The sequence below is a fragment of the Beta vulgaris genome, chromosome 2, assembly GCF_026745355.1.
Source record: "Beta vulgaris subsp. vulgaris cultivar EL10 chromosome 2, EL10.2, whole genome shotgun sequence".
Taxonomy (NCBI): Eukaryota; Viridiplantae; Streptophyta; class Magnoliopsida; order Caryophyllales; family Amaranthaceae; genus Beta; species Beta vulgaris.
The window spans coordinates 21981352-22004826 of record NC_079203.1 but is presented as its reverse complement, the minus strand read 5'-3'; the positions used below and the strand labels follow the sequence as shown (position 1 = coordinate 22004826).

The window sequence follows — 23475 nt, the reverse complement described above, 5'->3', positions numbered from 1 at the left end:
TTAGAGAAGAGACAACGTAACGTAGCCATATCACCCGCCACTCGTTGCCATCTACCAGCGTTCGTTACCATCTCCAAAGCAGAAGTAACTCACTTTGCCCAAACACAAGATAAACAAAGCACTGAGTTTTTCTCCGACATGTAAAACATTAAACATACCACAACAGAATTACAAAGTCCGATTAACACACACATACACAACTATTCAACAATGGCAATCTTAGGATTGACAACAACGCTATTTCCGAAGCCATTATCAGTAGTAGAATGCAGCAGAAGTCATACCAAATTGAACTCTAAAGTGAGAAACCAGACGAAACGAGGAAGTCGTTCTATTGGCAATTTCGAGCATATGTTTGGAGCGGTGAAAAAGGATTGGGAATTTTTGAAGAACAAAATCAGCAAAAGTGTTGAATTGGTAAACGAAAATTCACATGTTTCTAAGATTCTTAAGAATGTTGATGACACTGTTTGGCTTCGGAATTTGGAAGACCCTAATTCTCCACCTTCTCAGCCTATCTCATGGCCTCAACCTTCTTATCCAGGTTTTCTTTTATTTTTCTTTAATCGCTTTGTTGACACTGTATTACACTACCTCCCTTCCAATATACTTGCACAAGTACTTTAGCCATTGATATTAGGCAAATATAAAAACATTCTACATAGCTACGTTTAACCATTAATTGAGAAAGGAAGATGTCTTGGAATTTGATATTTTATGTTGAGTTAGTTGATACAACTAACTCAACATAAAATATCATATTAACAGTAGAAGATTCAACACTCAATGATGATTGTTTCTCAATTTCCTCTAAAATTTGGTAAGCCTTATTAACAGTAGGAAGAGGATCCATACTCAACAAATTTGTCTTAACAATATTATATCCAGTGTTCAGACCAGCAATCAATTGAATCAGTTTCCTTAGTTCATCAGCTTCAGCAATCTTCTTTAATAAATTGCAAGAACATTTCAACAAAGCACCACAACTACAATCTGGATAAGGCTCATAAACTTGCAATTTATCCCAAATTTTCTTCAAACGACCAGAATAATCAGCGATTGAATCATCATTTTGAGATACAAACATCAAATTCTTGTGAATTTCATAGAGAAGAGGAGCGTTAGATTGACCATACCTCTCTTAAAATTCTAACCAAAGATGACGAGCAGAAAGAGTAAAAATAAAAGTTTCTGCAATTGATTTCTCCATAGAATACAAGATCCAACCAGTTACCATATAGTCGTTTCGTATCCATTTCTGAAGATCAGGAGAATCAGATGAAGGTTTCACAAGAGTTCCATTGATGAAACACGTCTTGTTCTTCGCACCAAGCGCCAGCTTCACACTCTGATTCCAGTTGACATAATTAGCACCGTTGAAGATAATGTGACCTAGCTGACTGTTCGAATTATCACCATGAGAAAGAAAATATGGATCATTGTAATTGATCGCGGAATTCAATGAAGTAACTTGCGGTTCCGAAAAATTCGAATTTGGAATATCAGACATATTTGGTGAAATTGATTTATCAAACACAATTTTGATAAATTCGCAATTGAATCTTGAGAAAATTTCAAGAAACATAGAGAAATTTTTTTAAGAATGAGAAAATTCCAGTAAAATCTTGAAGAATCAAATACTAATACACAGTCAACACACAATTGATTGCAAGTTTTAATGTGGAATTGATTCCAAGTTTTAATGCGGAAATTACTAAGAATCTAGCCGTAGCTTTGATACCATGAGAAGCTGGAGTATCTCTCATACTTATGCACTTTTTCTTTGATTCTCCCCAAAGTGAAGTGTGTAGATTAATTTGGAATGGAGGTAGTAAAATTTAGTATGTACACAATCTACTAAGTGACGGGATGTTGAAGGATTGTTGCATTTTCTTGATCACAAAAATGCCCAACTTGCGAAGAAGAGTATCAAACTGAGTTTTTCCAAGAGCCTTAGGAAAGATATCTGCCAACTAGACATTGGTAGGAACATAAGAGGGAGCAATGAGCCCATCAATAATCGCGTCACGTACAAAGTATCAATCAACCTTTATGTGTTTAGTGCGCACGGGGAAAATGGGGTTGTTGGCAAGATGAAGGAGCCGAATGACTATCATAGTATAAAGGAATATCCTTGGGATGATGAACACCCAAGCTAAGAAGAAGACCCTTGAGCCATTTCAACTCACATGTAATGGCAGTTATAGAATGACATTCAATCTCGGCAGAAGAGTAGGTTGCTTTTTCATCTTCCAAGAAATAGGAGAGTGACCTAGAAAAACAAGCCAAGCTGTCAAAGAACGCAAGTAATAGGGCAAGCAGCCCAATCAGCGTCACACCAACCCTCAAGAGACAAGTCACTATCTGCCTGAAGAAGGATACCTGACTAAGGTACCTTTGAGATAACGTACAACACGGAGACAACGTCAATATATGTATACATTCAAGATATGATGATGCTTGTGCTCAATCTTGCCATTTTGTTGAGGAGTATGGACATATGAGGTTTGAAAAAGGACACACGTGGCAACGAAGTAATCACAAAGATAATTAAACTCGGTGCCATTATCACTTTGAACAATTTGAATGGTTTAAGAATATTGACGATCAACCAAAGCAATAAATTACATAAACATGCTGAAACCTCAGTTTTATCAATCAACAAGTATACCCAAATAGTTCGGGAAAAGTCATGCCAGTTCGCCGGGTAGCCGATAAGCTTGAAGCAGGTGGCCACATCGTGGCCGACCTTAGTGAGTGCAGACAAGAGAGGAGCGGTCGGGATGATCGCCACGTCACCGACCACGACCAGATTTAGCGCCAACCGAAAAACCGACGGCGCCGGAGGGAGAAGAATCCGATGGTTGGGTGTCGAGACGAACTCGCTCGTCTTGAATCACTAGCTGGTAACCTCGATCAAGAGATGGAAGGGATTCGAGGGCAAGAATTGCAGCCTAGTCCGCGCATAATAAGGGGAGTATAACCCTATGAGAAACTGATGTACTTGACAGTTCTCACGACGGTGAGCGTGACATTCACCACTGTCACAAGCCGAGCAGCACGAGCAATCCAAAAGAGGTTCATGACGGTGTAATTACTCCCAAAGAACATGAAGATGCGAATAATAGGTGGTCAAAGACATGGTTTTTGTCTGCTAGCACTTCGCGATGGAGGCATGTAACTGATGTACGCGAGGATCGTTGGCGGCGGCGTTACCAAGCTTTAAGCGTATCTTATAACCGGCGTGGATCTTTGAACTTGGGAATAGAGATTTTGACCTCTGCCATTAATAAAATAGAACTTGCGTCGGTCTTTAAGTGCGTTTTGAATGTCTGTCGCCCAGTCATCGTAATTATCCGCGCAAAGGCGGTTAGGAGTGAGAAAGTCCCGTGGATCTTGGGGCCCAAGATAATAGGGGGAAGAAGGATCAAGTTTCAGTGGTGGTTGTGTTTTGGCGGCATCATCATCACCGACCATGACTGATCGAGGAGGAGGAAACGTCCCCTAGACTGATACCATGTAGAGAAGTGAATTAGGTTGAATTGATTTTCTTGGATTTCTCATGGAACGTAATAAATGATATACACAAAGAGTTTTCTAAATTAATAAGGAAACTATATTTACAATCTTAACAAATCTTATAAAAGATATATTTACATAAGTCTATCTCAACATTATTGCTTGTATGTTGTGGCTAAGGATATTACATGCTTGAACCTGATAATTCTATCCATTTGAAAAAATGGTCACAGAGTCCCAATCTCTTATAGTTCGGATAACTTAGTTACTCCAATCTCCCATCCTCTCTCGACCACTCAATATAAGTAGATTGACATGACTTTTGCTGCTCATTGCAACAATAATATAAATGTCTAGTATTTCCACAAAGAGTTTCATATAGGTCAAATAGTTCTTGATATGATGGAATGGAGACAGATTCATGGGGATGACCCCCGTTGGGATGGCACTTTGGTTCATTTAGCCAATTCTTTGATGGGAATTAAGGCTCTATGTTTGCTGGATTTACTATTTTTCAGTAAGGCAAGGGTTCTAACTACATTTTGCTGTTGAAAGTTTGCTGTATTTTGGGGAAAGCAATACTTAAAATGTGATCTACATATATGAGAGAGTTTGAAAACATTTTTCTAAACATCATTTTGTTTGTTTTTCTTCTTTTTTTTCGGGTGGGGTGGGTAGGGGGGTTTGTGTGAATTGGTAAATGCTTTTGCTCCTATTAAACATAGTTGGAAATGTAGATAAGTTACTAGTTACTTGTCTCTTTAATCTGCTGGGATCTTTTAATATGTGACACAAACATGGCTATCATATTAAGATAAACATTTTGTGTTTAAAGTTGATGCATGTGTTATTGCTGAGAGAACCTAAATAGGGAATCCATAAGTCAACCTAATGAAGAAAGAGGCGCAGAACTGTAGTTTGTTCTCCTTTTACTGTTGTGATCTGCTGCTCTTATATAACCTTGTCCATTGGTGTTGTGCATAAGACAACTACATTGCTTTTTCGAAGTCTCCAATGCACCTCCGACTATAAAATATTTTTTATTACGTATTGGTAACTATAAAAAGGTTGATTTTTTTTTAAATTCACATTGAGACGAATCTTCCAAAATCCTAAATGATAATGGTCTGATATCTATATTGTGAGAAATAGCAGTTAAATTTTTGAACTTTGACCACAAAAGGCAAAGTGTAATTATTAAAAAGAAACATCGGTACTATCTGTCCTAGTCAACAATTAATTTGCTGATATGCCCAATTTCTTCCGACTTTTTCTTCTTTTTAAGTACGTCTCTTTCCCATGCCATCAATTGATGCATCATGCTCTGCTTCTGTGACTCCATTGAATATCACAGTTTATCAAAGCATGTTTATCTTTCTCCCTATTGCATGCCTAAGTGTGTTATTACACCATTTTGCATGAGACAGAGAAGCTTTTTGTGGTAAATCGCAGCCGACTTAAAATTGTATTTTTTGTCTTCTGCCATTGCTTTGTGCTGTAACTAGTACTTATATAAGTATTTAAATCAAGTTGGTGGAATGTACTAATGTCAAACTGCATTTTCATCTTGCAGCACTCTCAGGGATGGATTTGTTAACTGCTGATCTCCAAGCCTTGGCTGTATATGGCAGTTACTTTTACAGTATGTCGAAGACCTGGTCAAGGCCACTACCTGAGATCTATGATGCAGAAGTTGTCTCCAACTATTTTAATTGCAGGCCGCACATAATTGCCTTTAGACTTCTGGAGGTATCTAATGTTGATTTAATCTATGCGGACAAGCAAGAGGGTGTTCCCAATACTGCCTTATGACATTATAAAATATTGCTTACATAGATTACAATTTTGATGCCTGGATAAACAGTGTGTTTGTATGTATATATGTATAGTATACATATAGTGTATGCATGCGTGCAAATATATATACATAGAAGCCAACACAGAAGCACGTGTACATATGTGTGTGTGCAAGCATGGTGATCTCTACTTCCATTATCTTGTGCACTTTTGCCCAAATCCAGTTGCTTGGCTACACTGTATACAGTATAGGATATTTGCCTAATTGTATAATAGATTTTTCGTATAATTGGCATTCTTTTATCCAAAGAAATCGTCATTGCTCCATTTAAGTGACCTTGCATAGGTAGGGCTAATAGTGCTCATTCACGATTGTGTTTAATAATTTAAGCGACCTTGCATTGGTAGGGCTAATAGTGCTCATTGTAATGCAAGGTTTTTCGATTCAGTGCTCATCCTTTATAATCTGAAATTTCTTTAATTTAATGCTTCTCTCAAGATCCCACTTGATTCAACTTGTCAGCGATCCGAAATCCATCACTATGGCACAAAGGCAAAGACCTAGAGAGGATACATGATTAAAGCATATATATATCACCTACAACCTATGTTACTGGGTACTTTGTTCAGCGGTTCTAATTGTACTTTCTTGGAAGATTCCTGGTCATCTTATGTGCATTTGTTTCATTGATTAAATTTTATAGGACAGAAAGATCTTGTAGTAAACTGTGCTATTTAATGGAGTTCCTAAAGCAATAATTAGTAATTGGTGGTTCTTTTCATGTTTTTAAAGGTTTTTACTGCATTCTCTTCCGCTGTGATAAAGATTCGTGCTTCAAGGATCAGAGGGTTCATCAACTCAAGGAGTGATGTGGATAAAAACACCAACTCCTCACAATATGAATTCGGAAAGATTCTTAAAGAAACAATGCTGAACCTGGGTCCCACATTTATCAAAGGTTAGCAATATGCTTAAGCAATGAGCAGCATTCCTTATTGACCTGTTTACCAGCTGTTACATGGTTTTCCGAAAGAGCATATTGAGTTGCTTCAACCAATTTCGGAAAATCTTTGTTGATAGGTTCTTCTCTTAAATTCTTTTCCCCCCTTTTGTTTGTTAAGTGCATATATGCTGGTAGTTACAAACCCTTGTTTCTTATGCAGTGGGACAGTCTCTCTCAACAAGGCCAGATATTATTGGTTCTGAGATCTCCAAGGTAGATAAAAGGCCTTAATGTTTTTCTTGGCAATGTCGATCATCTGAGTGCCGGGTTTGGGGTTATTTTCTTTTTGAGACATTTTTCCTCCCTAACTTCTTCGCAGTCCTTTTTGAATGTGAATTTGCATGCAACTATCACTTTCTTTCAAAATATTAGGACTGTTATCTTTCCTTTTATATGACTCTTTCCGTGTTCTAAATACTGATTTCACCCAAGTGATGCTATGGCTGAGATCTTTTCACCTTAAAAATACTTATTATCATGAAAAAATAAATTCACAATAAGTTCCCACATGTCAGATACGTTCCAATAACTTCAGATAAGTTCGAATCAGTTCAAATAAGTTTCAATAAGCTCACATAAGCTCCAATAAATTGTACCGATGTTTAATACATAACTTCAGTAATTTTAATTTCATATAAGCTCTAATAAGTTCCAATAAGTTCTAATTAGTTCAATTAAGGTGAAGGGTGTATATCTTTTCAATATTACACCAAATTATTGGTGTCCTACATGGGATTTTTCTTAAAAGTAAAGCATGTTTAACTTTTATGGGTGTAGAAAATTACCAAAATTGATGGTAAATTACATGTCCATCTGCCTCAATACTTACCTTAGCTTCTTTTTGATGATGTTTTCGGGGTTACGCTTTGGACCGTAAGTTAGTGTTTTGTATAGGTCACTGTTGTGAGAATAATAATCAACAGGCAGCCATAAATGATTTCATAAAACCTTCGACTTTCGAAATAAAGGCGACTTTCAAAATAAAGGCTTTTCTACATTTTCTTTTCCCAACTTCTTGTTCTGAAATCTGTTGAACTCTCCTTCTCTTTCCAATTACTTTTGCTGTTTAAACAACTAATGCAGGCACTATCTGAGCTACATGATCAAATCCCTCCTTTCCCTAGAGCTATTGCAATGAAGATCGTCGAGGATGAATTTGGTGCTCCTGTGTCAAGAATATTCAGTTATATATCTGATGAACCTGTTGCTGCAGCTTCTTTCGGTCAGGTACTCTTTTGCATTGCAATTTTGCAAATCAATGCATGGTCCCAGGGAATTTGAATTCTGAATTTGAGGAGTTATAAGCTGTTCAGGGAAAAGGCAAGCTGATATTTAAAGTTTCTTAACCTATTTTCATTTCTCGTTATTGACTGTGGTACAAGTTTGATCGAGGTACTAATAAGGTTTATATTTCCTTAGTTTTCAGAAGAGTTGATCTAGATATTCAGAATAATATTATTTGATTTGATTTGCTTCTAGAGAATATTTCGCAAATCAATACATGGTCCCAGTGTTTGTAAGACTATCTTTACATGAGTGCTTCTTCTCAAGCTCCTTGGTGTGACTCATAGGTTTACAAAGGAACAACATTTGAAGGCTCTGCTGTTGCTATCAAAGTTCAGCGACCAAATTTACATCATATAGTTGCCCGGGATATATACATCCTTCGTCTTGGGGTTCGTGCTAATCTTCTTTTATATGCTTGCTTGAATTTTCTGAAGGAGTCTAAATCTCAATATTTTAGGTTATTTCAGCTTGGCCTTTTGCAAAAGATTGCCAAGAGAAGAAATGATATTCGCTTGTACGGTGATGAACTTGGAAAAGGCTTAATCGGAGAGTTAGACTACAGATTGGAAGCTGCAAATGCGTCTCGATTCTTGGTATATTATATTTATTATATGGTTTAATTTCTTTTTCGTGCTTGTTTTGTATCTGAATATTATGACACAATTGGCTGTCTTTTCTCCTCCATTTTTCTGAGAAACCATTTAATAGAAGGTAGAAAGCTAAAATAATCTCTCAGATCTGGATCTGGTTGACAGATTGACAATGATCTAGTCTCTAGGAGTTGTATTATCTTAATTGAGCTATGGATCCTTCTACACATCTTTGAAGTTGCCATCCAGCGTAGATTCGATATTGGTGTTGCTTTATTGCTGGGTTAGCTAAAAATAAGACAAAACAAAGAGAAGTTGAGCAATGTAGGAAAAGCCGATTGAGGGCCTCTTTGGTTGAAGGCCAAACTAGAGATGAAGAATGGTATTAAATAAGGTCAAGGAAACCATTGGATTTTCACCCATGCTCTTCCTTTACAGAATGGTTTCTTTTTCTTTTTTTTTTTCTTCCTATAATATTGACCAATCTAGATCATGCTCGCCAACTATGCCCTTTTAATGTGTGGGAAACATTTGAATGTGGAAATGTACAAAGAAGTAAATCCACAAAAATATGTAGAAAATTCTGATAATATAAATCCATGGAAAGCTTCATTTTCACTTGTTTGGGTTGTCATTCTAAAAATCTGCTGAATATACAGCATTACCAATTTATATTTGATTTGCTTAGTTTTTTTAGGAAAATTATAAGAAGCTAACCAGGCAACTAAAAGATTTGCTCATATTTACTTAGCTTCCATAAGTTCAAATTAATATCAACAAGTTTAGATAAGTTCCAATAAATTCTTTAAAGTAATACAATAAGCTTTATAAGTTCCAATAACTTCAGGTAATCTCACTTCATACAGGATCAACAAAAAAGGAACCTTTATACAATTCATAATATAGTAGCTTCCAAAATATAATGTCAAGTTTGTAGGAGTTATTATACTTAACCATGATCATGAACTATAATAACTAATGAATGCTAGTCTAAATCTAGTATTAGATAATGCTGATTTATATAACGTTACATTAGCCATCACATCTAATAAATATTATTAGGCCATTATATATGTAATTATAACAATTACGACATGCATCTATAACACTCTGAAGTTATGTCATTATATAATATGATTCACTTGGGCTAAGAAGGATACTAGAATATTAACAACGTAATTATTAGAAAATGTCTGAAATATTTAGGGTATTACATTCACTCTTTGGATATCTCACCTCAAAGAATTCAAAGTATGATGAATCATTAATTTATCATCCACACCATGGTGAATCTTGACTGCAACACTTACAGGACATATACTCAAAAGCAAATTTTTGGTGATGAGGCGAGAGATGAGAAAGTAATATAGGTGAAAAAATCATTTAATCTTGAGAAGAAGAGAAAGATAGAGAGAACAAAACCTTGCTGAAATTCATGTATGGATCATGCCAACAATAAGGAAAAAATATTTTTAATAAGTTAACCTTTGCACGTTCTTTCTAAAATAAGTCAACCTTTCGATTAACTATGAATAAGTTAACCTTGTATCTACTTTTGCTATAAATGAGTTAAATCACAATGTCATCCTATTAAAATGTCACACGTATCATAATTTCAACGTCATCAACTCGTTTACAGCAGAAGTAGATACAAGGTCAACTTATTATAAGATAATCAAAAGATTGACTTATCTTGAGAAAATCAACCAAATGTTGACTTATTAAAAACAAATTTTCCTAAATTTATTGTTCAAGTAATGATTTGGAGTTGACATTTAAGTGTCAAAATTTATCATTTTAGCAAGGGTAAGTTTAAGAATCTATATCCCTGACATTAACAACAAGAAAAACGCAAAAATGAATGTTCTCCACACTAAGATAATTGTGGATCGGGTCCATATTAGATTCTGTAAACACCATGACTTAATGAAATCATATCGGATGTGAGGTAAAAATAAGACAGAGAGATTTGAGTTCTTGCTTTATCATTAGTAGAATAACCAAACTTTGAATTATAGTAATTGAAAATAAGTAAGAATTACATTAATGATTGTACTTTCTGTTTCTCTACAAATTAAGATCCATATTAATATAGTTTTGTTAATTTAGATTCCGGTCCTTGCTAAACTCATCTTGGTACTGCTTGGTAATGGAGTTTCTGTTATGGAAAGCACAATATAGTATATTATATTGTCATGAATAACAAACATGTGGTATTTCCTAATTGTGCTCTAATATGTTTCCAGGAGGCTCATTCATCCTTTGCTTTTATGCATGTTCCAAAAGTGTTTCCCAAGCTCACAAGAAAAAAAGTGCTGACCATGGAATGGGTTGCTGGTGAAAATCCAAATGACTTACTCTCAGCTTCTACAGGAGGTAAGAATAATTGTTCTGCATATTCTGAGGATGAGAAGGTTGAAGCAAAGAAACGTCTTCTTGACTTGGTGAGTTGTACATGATATTCGAGACTTTTTTCTTTTAAATTAGTAGTTATTCCTTGTGATTGTCTGTGAATATTACAACGTGGCCTACATATACTACGACATCCACAGACCCCTGTGATTAAAGCTGCCGTTGTATGTTTTGTGGAGATATGCTTTACTTTACGTGTTTGTTAAATTTGAAGGTTGAAATCACTAGGCAAGAACTGGGGATAGGTTTGATAACCTTTATTTTTCCAAATATAATGATATAATGAAATTGATTTGTTGCCGTAGATGTTAGGCGTCCATCCAGGGTAACTAGCTGGGTTCTAGCAATTTTAGGGAGGCACACTTTCGTAAATCAACCATGAGATGCTAGCTTGAGAACTCCCGTGAACTATGTGACCTGTGTTTGTGAAGAATTCTTTCTAGTGTTATGGATTTAGGTATCAGAACATTTATATACCGTTTTAGGTACACATTGTAACTGTGTGGAATTTTCTTCTTCAAATGAGTCCTTAAGAAGAAATTTGCTAAACTAGAAATTTTTTTATTGGTTTGAAGTTTGAACATGCTGTTTTTCTTGTTATCTTCTGATTGATGAATTTGGCTGTAAACCATCTGTTTCTTATTCATTTGTTGATTCAAATATCTGCAAGTCTGCAACTGTAATATGCAATATGCATTAGGTTAAAAGACCAGCTCTTTCATTTTTTCACTTCCTGTTAATACTCGAAAGTCCTGAAGATGGCCAAGGTCCTTCTCTACACAATGGTTTGATTATGCAGCTTTGGGGATTGATAACTGATAAGTGATGAGTAATAAGTGCTTTCCCCCGCATTTGGGTGTCGGGTAATGGTGGTCTTTTCTGCTGAGAGTTCCATTTTAGAATAAACCACAGATTTACTGCTCTGTTGAATAGTCTTCTTCCTGCCTCTTTTTTTTTTTTTTTCTCTAAGCTTTCTTTTTTTTTTGGGGGGGGGGGGGGAGGGGGGATCCTTCCTGCCTCTTCTCTTGATCGAGGATTTTTCAAGTCGTAGATTCCTCCTGGGCTCCTGGCTTTAAGGATACCCTGAATCTTCATGCTTTTTTTTCTATACCTGGACCAAGTTTGAGAAAGCTCTTGGTTATACCACTGTTACCTAATTTGTCAACCTCCCCCCTCTTGGAGGCGGAGGACATAATCAAAGTACGACTTGGTAGGTGCTGCAGGTATGATAGCAAATGTTTGGACAAGTTTAACAAATCGAGGTAGTTAATTGCTTTCCTTTGCCTGTCCCACCTATCAGTTTGTTCTGCGAAACCCAGCAACACTGGTTTATATGGTGATTTGGATATATTCGACTCTTTAGCAACTTAATTTGTTTAAGACTCAATGAGACACTGTATCAACTTTCTCTGTTTAGTTCTGGTGGCGGCAATCTGGAGGTTGTAGGAAATGCTGGCATGGAATTGGTTTATCCAAATACTCGTAAAATATCCTTAAAGTTATTTACATGATTTTCTTTATTATGCTTAAAGAGTAGAAAACCTGCTGGTATAACCTTTTTGTTGATAGTGTGGTCATATGGTTCTAGAGGAATGACTCTACTGTTTTGGATCAGTCTTCCTGCCATGGGTCTGTGTGAGAGAGTTCTTTTAATTAGCATTTGTTCTGATGACAAGCGTCTGGATATTTTGGATCTCTCTTTCGTGATTTTTCTTTAAGAGGGCTCTTGATAGTCCTTTATGCATGTGCCATTTTGAATTTTCATGAAAATTCTTTACCTAAAAATAGAAATAACTTAAATCAAACAATATGATCATAGATTCTGGATTGCTGTATTTTCAACTGGAAAATGTCAACAACAGCAACAATGACAATACTACTCCAATGCCTTTGAAAAAGGGACGATGAATGTATCAAAGAGGTTGCTTTCATTTATCCCTTAATATGCTACCCAATGATTTTCGGCCAGTTGACTGAATAAAAAGCGCAGACATTGTGATGAGCCACTTTAATCTAGGACTACTTCCTCCGATCACTATACTAAACTAATTTGCTTCAAACAAATCTGCCACCGGACCCAAACACCGTTGCCACCTCAACCCAAGCACCACTGCCACCTCGACCAAACACCACTAATTTTCCACCTTTGGCCATTGTTGCATCATCCTCCACTTCCAACTCGACGTAAACACCGCTACAACAAACACCACCCACAACCACCATTTTAGTCCACCACTACATCCTCGCCGACCACTACGCAGAAATCTCTCTCTCCTCAAGAACCCAGAAATCTCATCTTCTCTTCCTCCATAACTACACCAGCGCCCACCACTTCTTGTGGCTTAAATCTCGAAATTTTTCCTCCAAAATTAGATCAGAAAATAAAGATGATTCAAACAATATAAGATTAAATTCACCAATTACATTTGCCAAGATTCACTCAAATTTTTACAGATAACAAAGATACAATAAAATTTTCACAAAAAATAGAAATCGAAAGAAATCGTGGGAGATTATAGATCTACTTTGTATTTCATGAATGTCAATAATAGATTGGACTTGGTTATTTTTGAAAGATGTTAATGGCCATTATATTGCTACATCAACTTCACTTTAGAATTCGTGTCTTTGTAGGTGACCAAAGGAGTGGAAGCATCACTTGTTCAGCTTCTTGAAACAGGGTTTCTGCATGCTGATCCACACCCTGGGAATTTGCGTTATACGACTACTGGACAGATAGGGTACTCTTGAATTTTGCATGAAATTCATTCTATGTTTTGTTAACTGCTACTAACTATGGTGAAGTTAACATCTTTCTGCTGTATCACCTGCCAGGTTTCTTGATTTTGGTCTTATGTGTCAAATGCAAAGGAAACATCAGCTGGCAATGCTTGCTTCCATAATACATATTGTAAATGGGGACTGGGCCTCTTTGGTCCAGGCTCTATTCGAAATGGATGTCATCATGCCTGGAACCAACATACGTCTTGTGACAATGGTATTTCAATCATATATATCCCTCCTAACACCTTTATCTGAACTCCCTGCCCCATGACAAAAGGGTACAATATTATTTTTTTCGCTTTTGTGAGTATGTGCTATGATAGAAATGTTTTTTTGTCCTTTGGGTGTGCCTTTGTCAAAATTAGGCAAGTTTTGGATGATGCTTTTGTTCCAAATATTTGATGAATCCACCAGCCCACGAATTCCAGACATTGGTAGCGACTAATTGGACGGTGAAGTGGCTGCCATGGTGGAACTACTTGTCGTTACTTTCTCTCTTTCTCGCTAGTTCTTCCCCTTGTTTGCTCTCTTCTGCTGTGCTGCCACTTCCTCATGCTGCTATCCGCTGTCACATGCTGCCAATGGCTTCTCCCTTTCTCCTAGTCTCCTTCAGTATTTTGCGGATGTATGTGTGATTGGCAAGCAGAGGGTGGATAGAATTTTTAGTCATTGGCTAAGAGTAAAAGAACGAAGGTGAGGGGAAAGAACAGAGTAGACAACACAGAGAAATTAGGAGCAGAGGAGACAGAGAGGTTGTGGTGGTCAGGTCTGGCTTGGTGGGGTTAGTGGTGTTAGCTGGCTGATGGGCTTACCTGGACATGCATGTTTTTGGCAAGGAGAAGGTAGGTAGATAGTGAGTATCGGCAGAGACTTACACAACAGAGGAGAGGGAAAAGAACAGAACAGCCAAAAAAGAGAAAAAGTTAAGCTGAGAAAGATAGTGAGCAGAGAAGCCTGAGAGATTGTGCTGGTGGGGTTAGTGGTGTCAGCTGGCTGGTGACCCATCTGAAAATGTGTTAAATTAGATTGATCGAAGAAAAATATGGAGGGAAAGAAGACATTTACACTTGTTCGCATAGCAATGATGGAGGGAAAGAGGGAAGAGTGAGCTTGCATTTTGCTTCCAAATCTTTCCAACACTGGAAACTTTGGTTTATTAAGAGGGGAGGGAAAATGAATCCTTGTAATTTTGTACCCTTCCCTTCTTCCATGTTGTATCCCAACAAGGGAAACTCAATTCCTTCCTTTCCTTTTCAATTCCCCTATCCAAACAAATTATTAGGGATAAGGATGGTGATTCTTTTAATGCAAAAGCAAGTTCATCAATACACTCCCAGATCTTTGAGCCAATAAACTTACTTTTATGGTTACTTCGTCATAAGAAACTAGATAGTACCTTTATTGCACTTACAACTTCCCTAAGGTACTGCTAACAGAATTCTAAATGAACTACACTAACTTTCCATCCTTTCCCTTCTGCTGGCGCCTGGCATAAGTGAACTTAATCTGAGGTTTGGGCTCTGAGTAAAAAATCACTACTTGCTGATCCATTACAAAATGCTGCCAGTGGAAATGAAGAGGGAAAAGGAGTATAAAGAAAAGGAAGCATTTTTCCTTTATTTTCGGTAACATTATGGTTTTTGAATGGTTATGCCATTTGATATCATAGAAAGCTGCTAAACAGTAGTAAAGGGTTATTTTTAAAGAATCAATATGTTCCTGTCTTTTTCTCTATATTAAGTGGGGAAATATGGGTCATGTGGTCACCATGTATGATATTTCAAGAAAAACCTTCCAGAAGAAGATTTGGAGTCCCACCAAAATGAAGGGAAGGAGAAAAAGTAAAATATAGACTTCCGATCATGTGTTGCATGCTTGCATATTATAGTGATATGTTAGCTAATGGCCAAGAGCATGAGCCAAGAGAGGGTAGAAATGCCCTCTCATGTAAAGGTTCCTTGCTGACACCCCAATCTTAGAGGCCCTATTTTTTTTCTTATGCCGAAGTACCCATTAAATTACAGAAAGATCTGACAGCAGCAAATTTTTCTCCTCCTTTTGGCTCCAGAAAGTCCATAATGAACCTTCAAGCTCGCTGAAACAGTTTCCATAGTTGTAACCCTTTTTTTCTGACAGCACCATTCGTACTTGAGGTCTGAAACTCATTTCAGATCAAAGAAAAATTACTTCTCAGCTGGTCCAAGTAATTGCCTTACTCCTGCTTCCTGTGTATCTCAATACTGTTAGTCTTATCTGCACTTTCTCTTTAGGTATGAGCTATCTGCATTTGGGCATAATTTTATGGTCGTTGAGTACATGACGAGTTCCCAACATGGTGCTTTGCCGTACTTGTTTCAGATTCCATGGTCTGTTTGAGGTTTGAGGTTGAGAATTGAAACATGGTGAACCTATGAGGCAGAGGAAATCATTTTGTACTACTAGGATATCAATTACTAGTTAGGATAAATCTCTATAGCTAGGATATCTGTGAATGAAAAGTACAGGGTGGAAGATTCATGGCCTTCCTTCAATACTTTAATTTTACGAATCAATTTCTACTGCCTCATAAGATATATATTAATAATCTGCTGAATGTTGCAGGAATTGGAAAATGCCTTAGGAGAGGTAGAATTCAATGAAGGAATACCTGATATCAAGTTTAGCAAGGTAAAAATGTGATGATATACTGTTGTCTCGCTCTTCTACTCTTTAGTTGTTAGTCTTTGTTGCGGAAAAGCTGCCAAATTTACATAGTTTGGTATACTGGTACTATTAGGTTTTTGAGTAATGTTGCTATTTTGACTTGAATCAAAATTTTTGAAGGCAATGTTTAACTGCTTTTAACGCCTTTCTTTGAGTTTTTTCTTTTTGGTTGTGGTTTTGCTGGCCTTAAGAATAGAGGATGAATATAATGACAGGACATGAAAGATGAATAGTTGAAGCGCATAACCCACTCTAATGACAGGTTTGTGTGTGATCACGGATGGAGGAACAATCATTTTGAAGAAACAACTTGAGCCTAAAGGTTTTAGTGTTTTCTAGGAAATCAAAGTGAGATAATATATATCTTAGAATTATGGATCCGAATCTATCCCTTGAAATCAAAGTCAGAACCTTCGAATAATTTTTTCAGAATCAGAGCTGAACTTGTGGTATGGTATTCTAAGTCCTCAACCTCGAAGCAATATTGAACAATCTCTTGACAATCTGCTTTTTTCTCCTTAGCTTCAACAAAACTGGCATACTTTTTTTTGTCTCTCCTGCTTCCATGTTGCTTACTTGTTTGGTTACTTAAAAAATACCTGATATTAAGTTTGTCGGACTACCCCATATTCAGAATATGGGACATGAATGATTCTGAGTCACTATTATTTCTTTTTCCTGATTTCTCTATAACTCTTCGTGATCTTTTTAGTGTAATTTCGGAGCTGAAATAACTATACAATTTTGACGCTTCCGGTTTCATATTGGATTCATTTATTATTGGACCTGTGAAATACTGGGAGCTATGTGTTTTTCACTGTCACATGAATTATCTAACTGTTTCTTCCCTTTATATTTTTGATACTGTCCTTTGAAGGTCCTTGGAACAATCTTGTCTGTAGCCTTCAAATATCATTTTCGCATGCCCACATACTATACGCTTTTGCTGCGTTCTCTCGCTTCACTGGAAGGTAATACTATATCATGTCATTACAATATTGTTGGGTGATCTTGCATGCATGCTCACTGTTATGTCATGATTACCCCTGCTGCAAACATTGTATATACTACCCTTGATGGATCCCGCATATGTAAAGGTTTTGCAAATGAGTGTATAGAAGGTAGAGCATTGTCATTTGGACAAACATCTAGCACGCAATAGAACTCTAAAGAACACACCAACAATGTAAGTATTATATTTAATATTAATATATATATATATATATATATATATATTATATTATATATATATATATATATATATAAGATGTCTATTAAATGTGGTCATGATAGCAAACAAACAATATAATAAATGTAGGAAGACAGTTAAAATAAAGAAATAGAGTATAAAAATGCGATGTATTTCTTTTTTACAAATATGGGACCAAGAAATGTGCTGAGGAATGGTTCTGAGGCGTTGAAGACAAAAAACAAAACGCCAAACGTTATGATAGGATTACAACCTCATAATGGTAATGCAACTTTAGCACTAAAATATTACAATTGGGTTAAAATATAATGCTCATGTATGAGTTAATGCAAATGCATATGTAAACCCATGAAACCCTTCACAGACTCGAAAAGACGAGTTGATGACGCCACATAACTCAATCAGTTGATAATCTCAAAGGTTAAGACACTGTTTCAAACAATGCTGAGTTTTAAACCCAAAAGATTGTCGTACATGATTATAGGCCACAACTCTAATGATGGGTTTTCCACCTAGAAATGTGTTTCCTGAGGGCCACAAAACGATAGATTGGCTTTAACCTGAAAGATGGATTCACAACCCACGTCCCACAACTCCAGAAGTATATGCTCTCATAATGGTTATGTGGTCCAACATAATAAATGAGTTTACAGCGTGATCACAATCTCCATACTCTTGAGCTCTTTTCCTCCAGTTCCCATCTTCATATCAATATGCCTAAGCCAGCTTAAATAGTTAATCCCCTTAAGCCCACTTATTTTCCTCCATCATGCACATCAACCGTTGTATTGCAAAATGGATCTCCAAAAGGAATCGGAGAGCTTCCAGATCCAAATTGTACTTTAAGGGAAAGGGAAGTGGAAAAAAATTATAAAACATGATGGCCAGTAATTTGTATTGATGGTAATCTTGTCCATTAATATGAGTTTCTTTGTTTCTCAGGTTTAGCAGTTGCTGCAGATGAAAACTTCAAGACTTTTGAAGCTGCTTACCCATACGTTGTGCGCAAATTGCTGACTGATAACTCTCACGCTTCAAGGAGAATTTTGCACTCGGTAAGTTTGTTTAATCGTATATGGTATTGATTGGTTTCATTCTATATCCTTTCCTCTGCAAGGTGAGATATGATAAACCATTTGCTTGCCTAAATTTAGTTTAGAAATCTTGAGGGGAGCGGATAATGAAGAAACTATCTTGGTTGACAATATCAAAATCAATTCATTTCAAAAACAAGGCTTGGGGCATGCATTACCATGAGGCTATGCCATTTTATTCGGTTGTGTTTAATGGTAACAGCCGGTCTTGCATTTATTGAGCCTGGGAAACGGAGAACCTTCAGGGCACCCAGATAGTTTATTTCTCTCTATCTCCATTGAAAACTGTTTACCATAATTTTTTTAAATTATGTATTAGTAAAAATCATAAAATAACAAGATTCCACTCACATGATAATGATTTTCTTCATACATTAGCAAAACTATACAGTCTAAGCAAATGTTTCTGTCTTTAAGAAACGGAGGTATTATATATCCATCCTATACTTGCCCCATATCTGTCTTCCGGGCCTGAGATTTTGTTGATCTCATGTCGTATAATGAGTAAGAATGGGTGGTCTTAAAAGACTTCTGGTCATGAACAAGAAAAGGAATGAGAACACCTTATCTCAAAAAAGCATAGTTAACAAATTCTGTGTGTATTTCTATTGAAAGGAACATTTTCTTTCAGAAAAGATAAGATGGCTGGTATGCATGGTTATAATTTGAAAGCAGTTGTCACCCTTCCTTGTTTTGTGATTACCCCTCCTTCCCCTCCCCATTTCTGTTATAACTTCAGGAACAGATTCTGCATTAACTCATTGGAATCGTTTTCACTATACGCAATCTCTGCAGGTAATATTAAATAAAAGGCGGGGATTCCAATGGCAAAGACTTGTTCTTTTCTTGAGAGTAGGTGCAGCCAGGTATGATGTTGTGTTCATAAATATTACTCCTGCTTATATCACTTAATTGTGTGCTGATTTCCATGTGGGATGATCAGATGAAAGTGATGCAAAGTTATTGTAGATATTGAACTATAGTGGCATTATATAATTATGCTATCCTGGCAGATTTTGGTAGTGTCTCCATTTCCAACTTCCAAGTAATCAGCAGGTTCTTTTGAATAGGTGAAAAGAGAATAGTTATTCCATGATTGCTTGAATCTAAAGATAAGAATTTCAGTGCTAAATTCTATGAACAAGCTTACAAGCTATTAAACTATTACTCTGTCCATCGTTAAAAATTTCCTATCTAAGTTTGAGCAGGTATAGTAAGAGCTTTAGTATGATTGGGTAGGCTAGGACAAGTAATTGTGAGAGGAATCTACTGCAGAGTCCTTTCTCGCATGGGATATTGGAAAATATAGAATGAAAAACCTGTGGATGGATGGAGTATTATCATGTACAAGGATTCCAATTGATATATAAATCCTAAGGATTACCACAATATTGGTGGACAAGGTTTCTTCATCGTTTGTTCTATACAGTTGAACTCAGCTATGGCCATGTAGCTAAGAATACATCCAAACAATCTAGAATCGACCCATTAGCATTAACCAAGTCATGCTTGAATTTTGTGTGAACCATCGAGCCATCACCATAAGAGGTCCTCTTTCTTATTTTGTCATTTTTCTTTTTTTTTGGTGGGGGGTTGGGGGGGGGGGGGGGGGGGGTGGGGAGGGATATATGCAATGCATTTTTAGGGTTTTTGGTTTGGGGAGTTGCAAGAATGGGGGTAGGGAACCATCTCCCTTTATTTCGTGTATGATTTTTTTCCCTTGTTTCAATTTCCTTTAACTTCTACTATATTAGGTTATAAATATTTCCATTCTCAAGCATCCAATCCACAATAGTGTTTACCCTATCCTTGTTCATTTCTTCTCTATTATTGTTTACACTTATTTTAGGCATGGGCCCACTAATGTATAATGATATCCCACTTCCTTACATTGGTCCACCACAAGATATATTGCATTAGGTCCCATATTCTCTCTCCTTTAGTTAAAAACACCCAACTAACTCCTATCACATCTCCCTTTCTCATAAAAGGCTGCTTGTCTATAACTTTACTTTCTTGGTAGTCTTTTTATCTCATCTAATTTGGCGAACTTGTAATATCTTGGTATAGGGAAAATCTATAGCTCCCACCACAGGACCACATCTACCTTTTTATCTAAACAGCCCTTTAGTTTTAGGGGTATACATGTTCCTTTAACTCGTAAAACAAAAGGGCTGTTTCTATGGCATGGCCACCTTTCCTGTTCTAGTTTACCTGTTAGCAAGTAAATCTTAGTTTTCTTGCCAATAGTAGCCTCAATACATGCAGAGTAAGACTCTAAATTTCCATGCAAATCAAAAAATTTGCGGCCTTCAATTAGTTTATGTTGACTGAACTCATTTTCACTTAGTCCTTGGTTTTTGGATCCCCTTGTTAGAGCCAAAACTTGGATATGGAAACATGAAAAGCTCAGGTGACAACGATATCTTACGTGGACTTATATCCCTTTTTTTATGCACACCCTTTTATGAACTATTTTACCTGCACTTTTCTGTATTGTACCAGCTAGCAGTAGACATCTAAGCTCCCTACTATGGAGGGTCACATATTGGGTGGTGGTTTTTATGGCGATTGGTCTTATACTCTTTTTTGCCCTAAGTTGAAGTAGATCAAGATTTATATTCATGTTTAAGTTCAGGTATCTTACACAAGCTCTTTGAAAGTAAAATGACCCTGTATGACATAGGAAGTACTAGATAAAAAGAATTTTTTTTGTTTATACAATAAAAAAAATTATATCACGGGGATTTGTTCGTTATTTTCTGAGAGACTAATATATGACTTTGTTGGAGATTATCTGATCTGTATTAAGTATACACATTGGCAGGAAACGCGTACCCAAGTTTCTGGAGTCTCCTAATCATGCACTGGCGAGATCTTCAAGTGGTGTTAATGATATCTTCGATGTTGCAACTTTCGTCTTGCAGCTGTTACCTTCTAAAGATGGTATTGTGCTAAGAAGGCTGCTGATGACTGCTGTAAGCTACTAGAAGCTCGATTGCATAAAATGATAATAAATTTATGCTTTCATTGCTAATGCCATAATTAAATTTGCTCTGAATAAAAATGAGCAAAGATTGGGATAGTAATCATGTGCAATCATGCGACTGAAACATTGATGAAGTATGCATGCTTTTGCTCTTTTATTTTTTAAAATCTGAACAACCTTTTAATTGGCTATATTGATTGCCACACTGGTAAGACAAGGAGATTTTGGCCCCCCCTACTAGTTTCTCCGCTAACAATGACACAGGTGACTTTTTGGCCACTTGAAAATTACAGGAAAAAGAACAAACCCCCCCCCCCCCTCTCCCCTCGGAATTTTGTTTTTGGAGAAAGATAATATTGGGTGGGGGAGGAGGTAGAGCAAGGACAGTCTCCTTTGATCATCTGTGCCACCCCATAGAGGACGTTTACTGTCAGGACAATAATCCTTTGGAGGTTGTATATCATAAAATTATCATTTAAATAGCATTTCTCTGAAAATGAAGGTGGTTCAATTACATCCAGAGAAGGCTTTCCAACTTGTGAGATTGGTTTGGAATCACTAAATTGGTACTCAAAGGGAGGAGTGCATTAGTATGCTGTCTCACTGTCTGTCCTGGTCTTTCTCTCTCTGTTTCCAATCTTTCCATCCCTCTATTGAGGTTTTGGAAGCACTTTTTTCAAATACAACCATAAAGTTTCATGGTCAGTTTATGTTTACGTCTTCAGTATATTTAAAAAATATATGTGTTGTTTCACATACTAAGCTGGCTTCACAATTTCATATTAATATAACAGGATGGTACTACATTGCTTAAAGCATATCTTTCAGAAGAGGCTGGCACTGTCCGCCAACAACTTTGTAGGGCAATTGCAGATGTACTCTACCAATGGATGGCTGGGTTTATTGGACAAGATCTCTGTGCCACTGCATCCTGTCATTCATTTGCAGCCAACTGCAACTATCGGTTACTCTTAACAGACCGTCGCCTCAAAGTGGTGTTCAAAAAGGTACTTAATGATGCAAGGCGAGATTGGTTGCTAATGCTGCGGTTTTGTTGGACATCCATTGTCATGTTTGTCTTTGCTTCAGCTATGGCTTGCCATCAGTTAATAATTTCTCTCTCAGAAGCCTATATGAGCCGGATATCATTTTCTCGTGTCCAAGTTATGGCCAGCACCTAGAACATATGGGGAAATTTGTGAGAATCCAACTATTGGCAGTCGTGAAGTGGCAATTGATGCCAAAAGAAAAGGCGATATTAAAGCTGATATTTGATCTGCAACATGGACTCTCTTGGTTTATACTAACTTAAGTTCTAGTTTGAAGCCTGCAATGTGCTCTTTGTGTCAGATTACCTATCTTATTGTTGGCAGTATCCCAAACTGATCCTGTCCCTCTCTCTATGGCACAAAACAGAGCTCCCATCCTGCACAATGCAATCTTTGAAGAGAGTCATTTCCAGTCAGCAGTATATGTACCCGAGTTACTTCTGCCCTATTAGAAGTGAGAGATCCGAAAATGTAAGGTTATACAAGTTGGATAAGCCCAAATGTACTGAGCTGCTTGTTACAAGGTTAAATGCCTAAACAAGTCCTATACTCCTATTACTGGCTGAACTCCGTAATATTTAAGCATGTAATCTAGGTACTTCCATTGCCTTTTATGGTATTTTCTGCCTTCCAAATGATTCATCGTTTTTCATCATCTTCCGTTTCTTTTGTTGCATACAGTTCTTGACTTCTTGTAACCGTTATTGCCTTCTATGCAAGTATTACCTACTGACGAACAATATATAAATTGGAACTTATCTACAGCGATATTATCCACATTTAACGGGTTCACGGATTTTTTTTTAATCTTGGATATGTTTTTTTAAACTTATTTTTGTTTACTTAAACTCAATTTTTCCTTATCTAAACTTATTAGACATCATTTATAACTTATAATTATTGTAGTATAACTTATTTGTATGTGTGTCGAATTTTATTTTTGCTTTTATGAAGCTATTAGACTTAATCTTGAACTATTATGAACTTTTGTTTTGGTTATTTTAAGTATTGATGTGGAAAACAAAATTTATAAGTAA

The 23475-nt window shown here is 36.6% G+C and overlaps 1 protein-coding gene across 1 annotated transcript; it reads left to right on the top strand.

The window, feature by feature from the left end:
- The first annotated feature begins 22 nt into the window (after positions 1 to 22).
- On the top strand, positions 23 to 23093 carry LOC104887118 (hypothetical protein). Its single transcript, XM_010671713.4, has 16 exons — positions 23 to 544; positions 5093 to 5268; positions 6110 to 6275; positions 6481 to 6533; positions 7404 to 7547; positions 7892 to 7996; positions 8075 to 8200; positions 10444 to 10641; positions 13244 to 13350; positions 13445 to 13607; positions 15995 to 16060; positions 16974 to 17067; positions 18249 to 18361; positions 19196 to 19266; positions 21228 to 21378; positions 22184 to 23093. The coding sequence occupies exons 1-16, from the start codon at positions 211 to 213 to the stop codon at positions 22568 to 22570; spliced, it is 2454 nt and encodes an 817-aa protein (XP_010670015.2). The 5' UTR covers positions 23 to 210; the 3' UTR covers positions 22571 to 23093.
- The last annotated feature ends 382 nt before the right edge of the window (positions 23094 to 23475 follow it).

Bases quoted from the DNA above. Each gene is read 5' to 3' on its own strand.
- LOC104887118 (XM_010671713.4), top strand. From the start codon at position 211: ATGGCAATCTTAGGATTGACAACAACGCTATTTCCGAAGCCATTATCA. The intron at 7,548-7,891 runs GTACTCTTTTGC...TGTGACTCATAG, and splicing joins CTGCAGCTTCTTTCGGTCAG to GTTTACAAAGGAACAACATT. The intron at 10,642-13,243 runs GTGAGTTGTACA...GTGTCTTTGTAG, and splicing joins AGAAACGTCTTCTTGACTTG to GTGACCAAAGGAGTGGAAGC.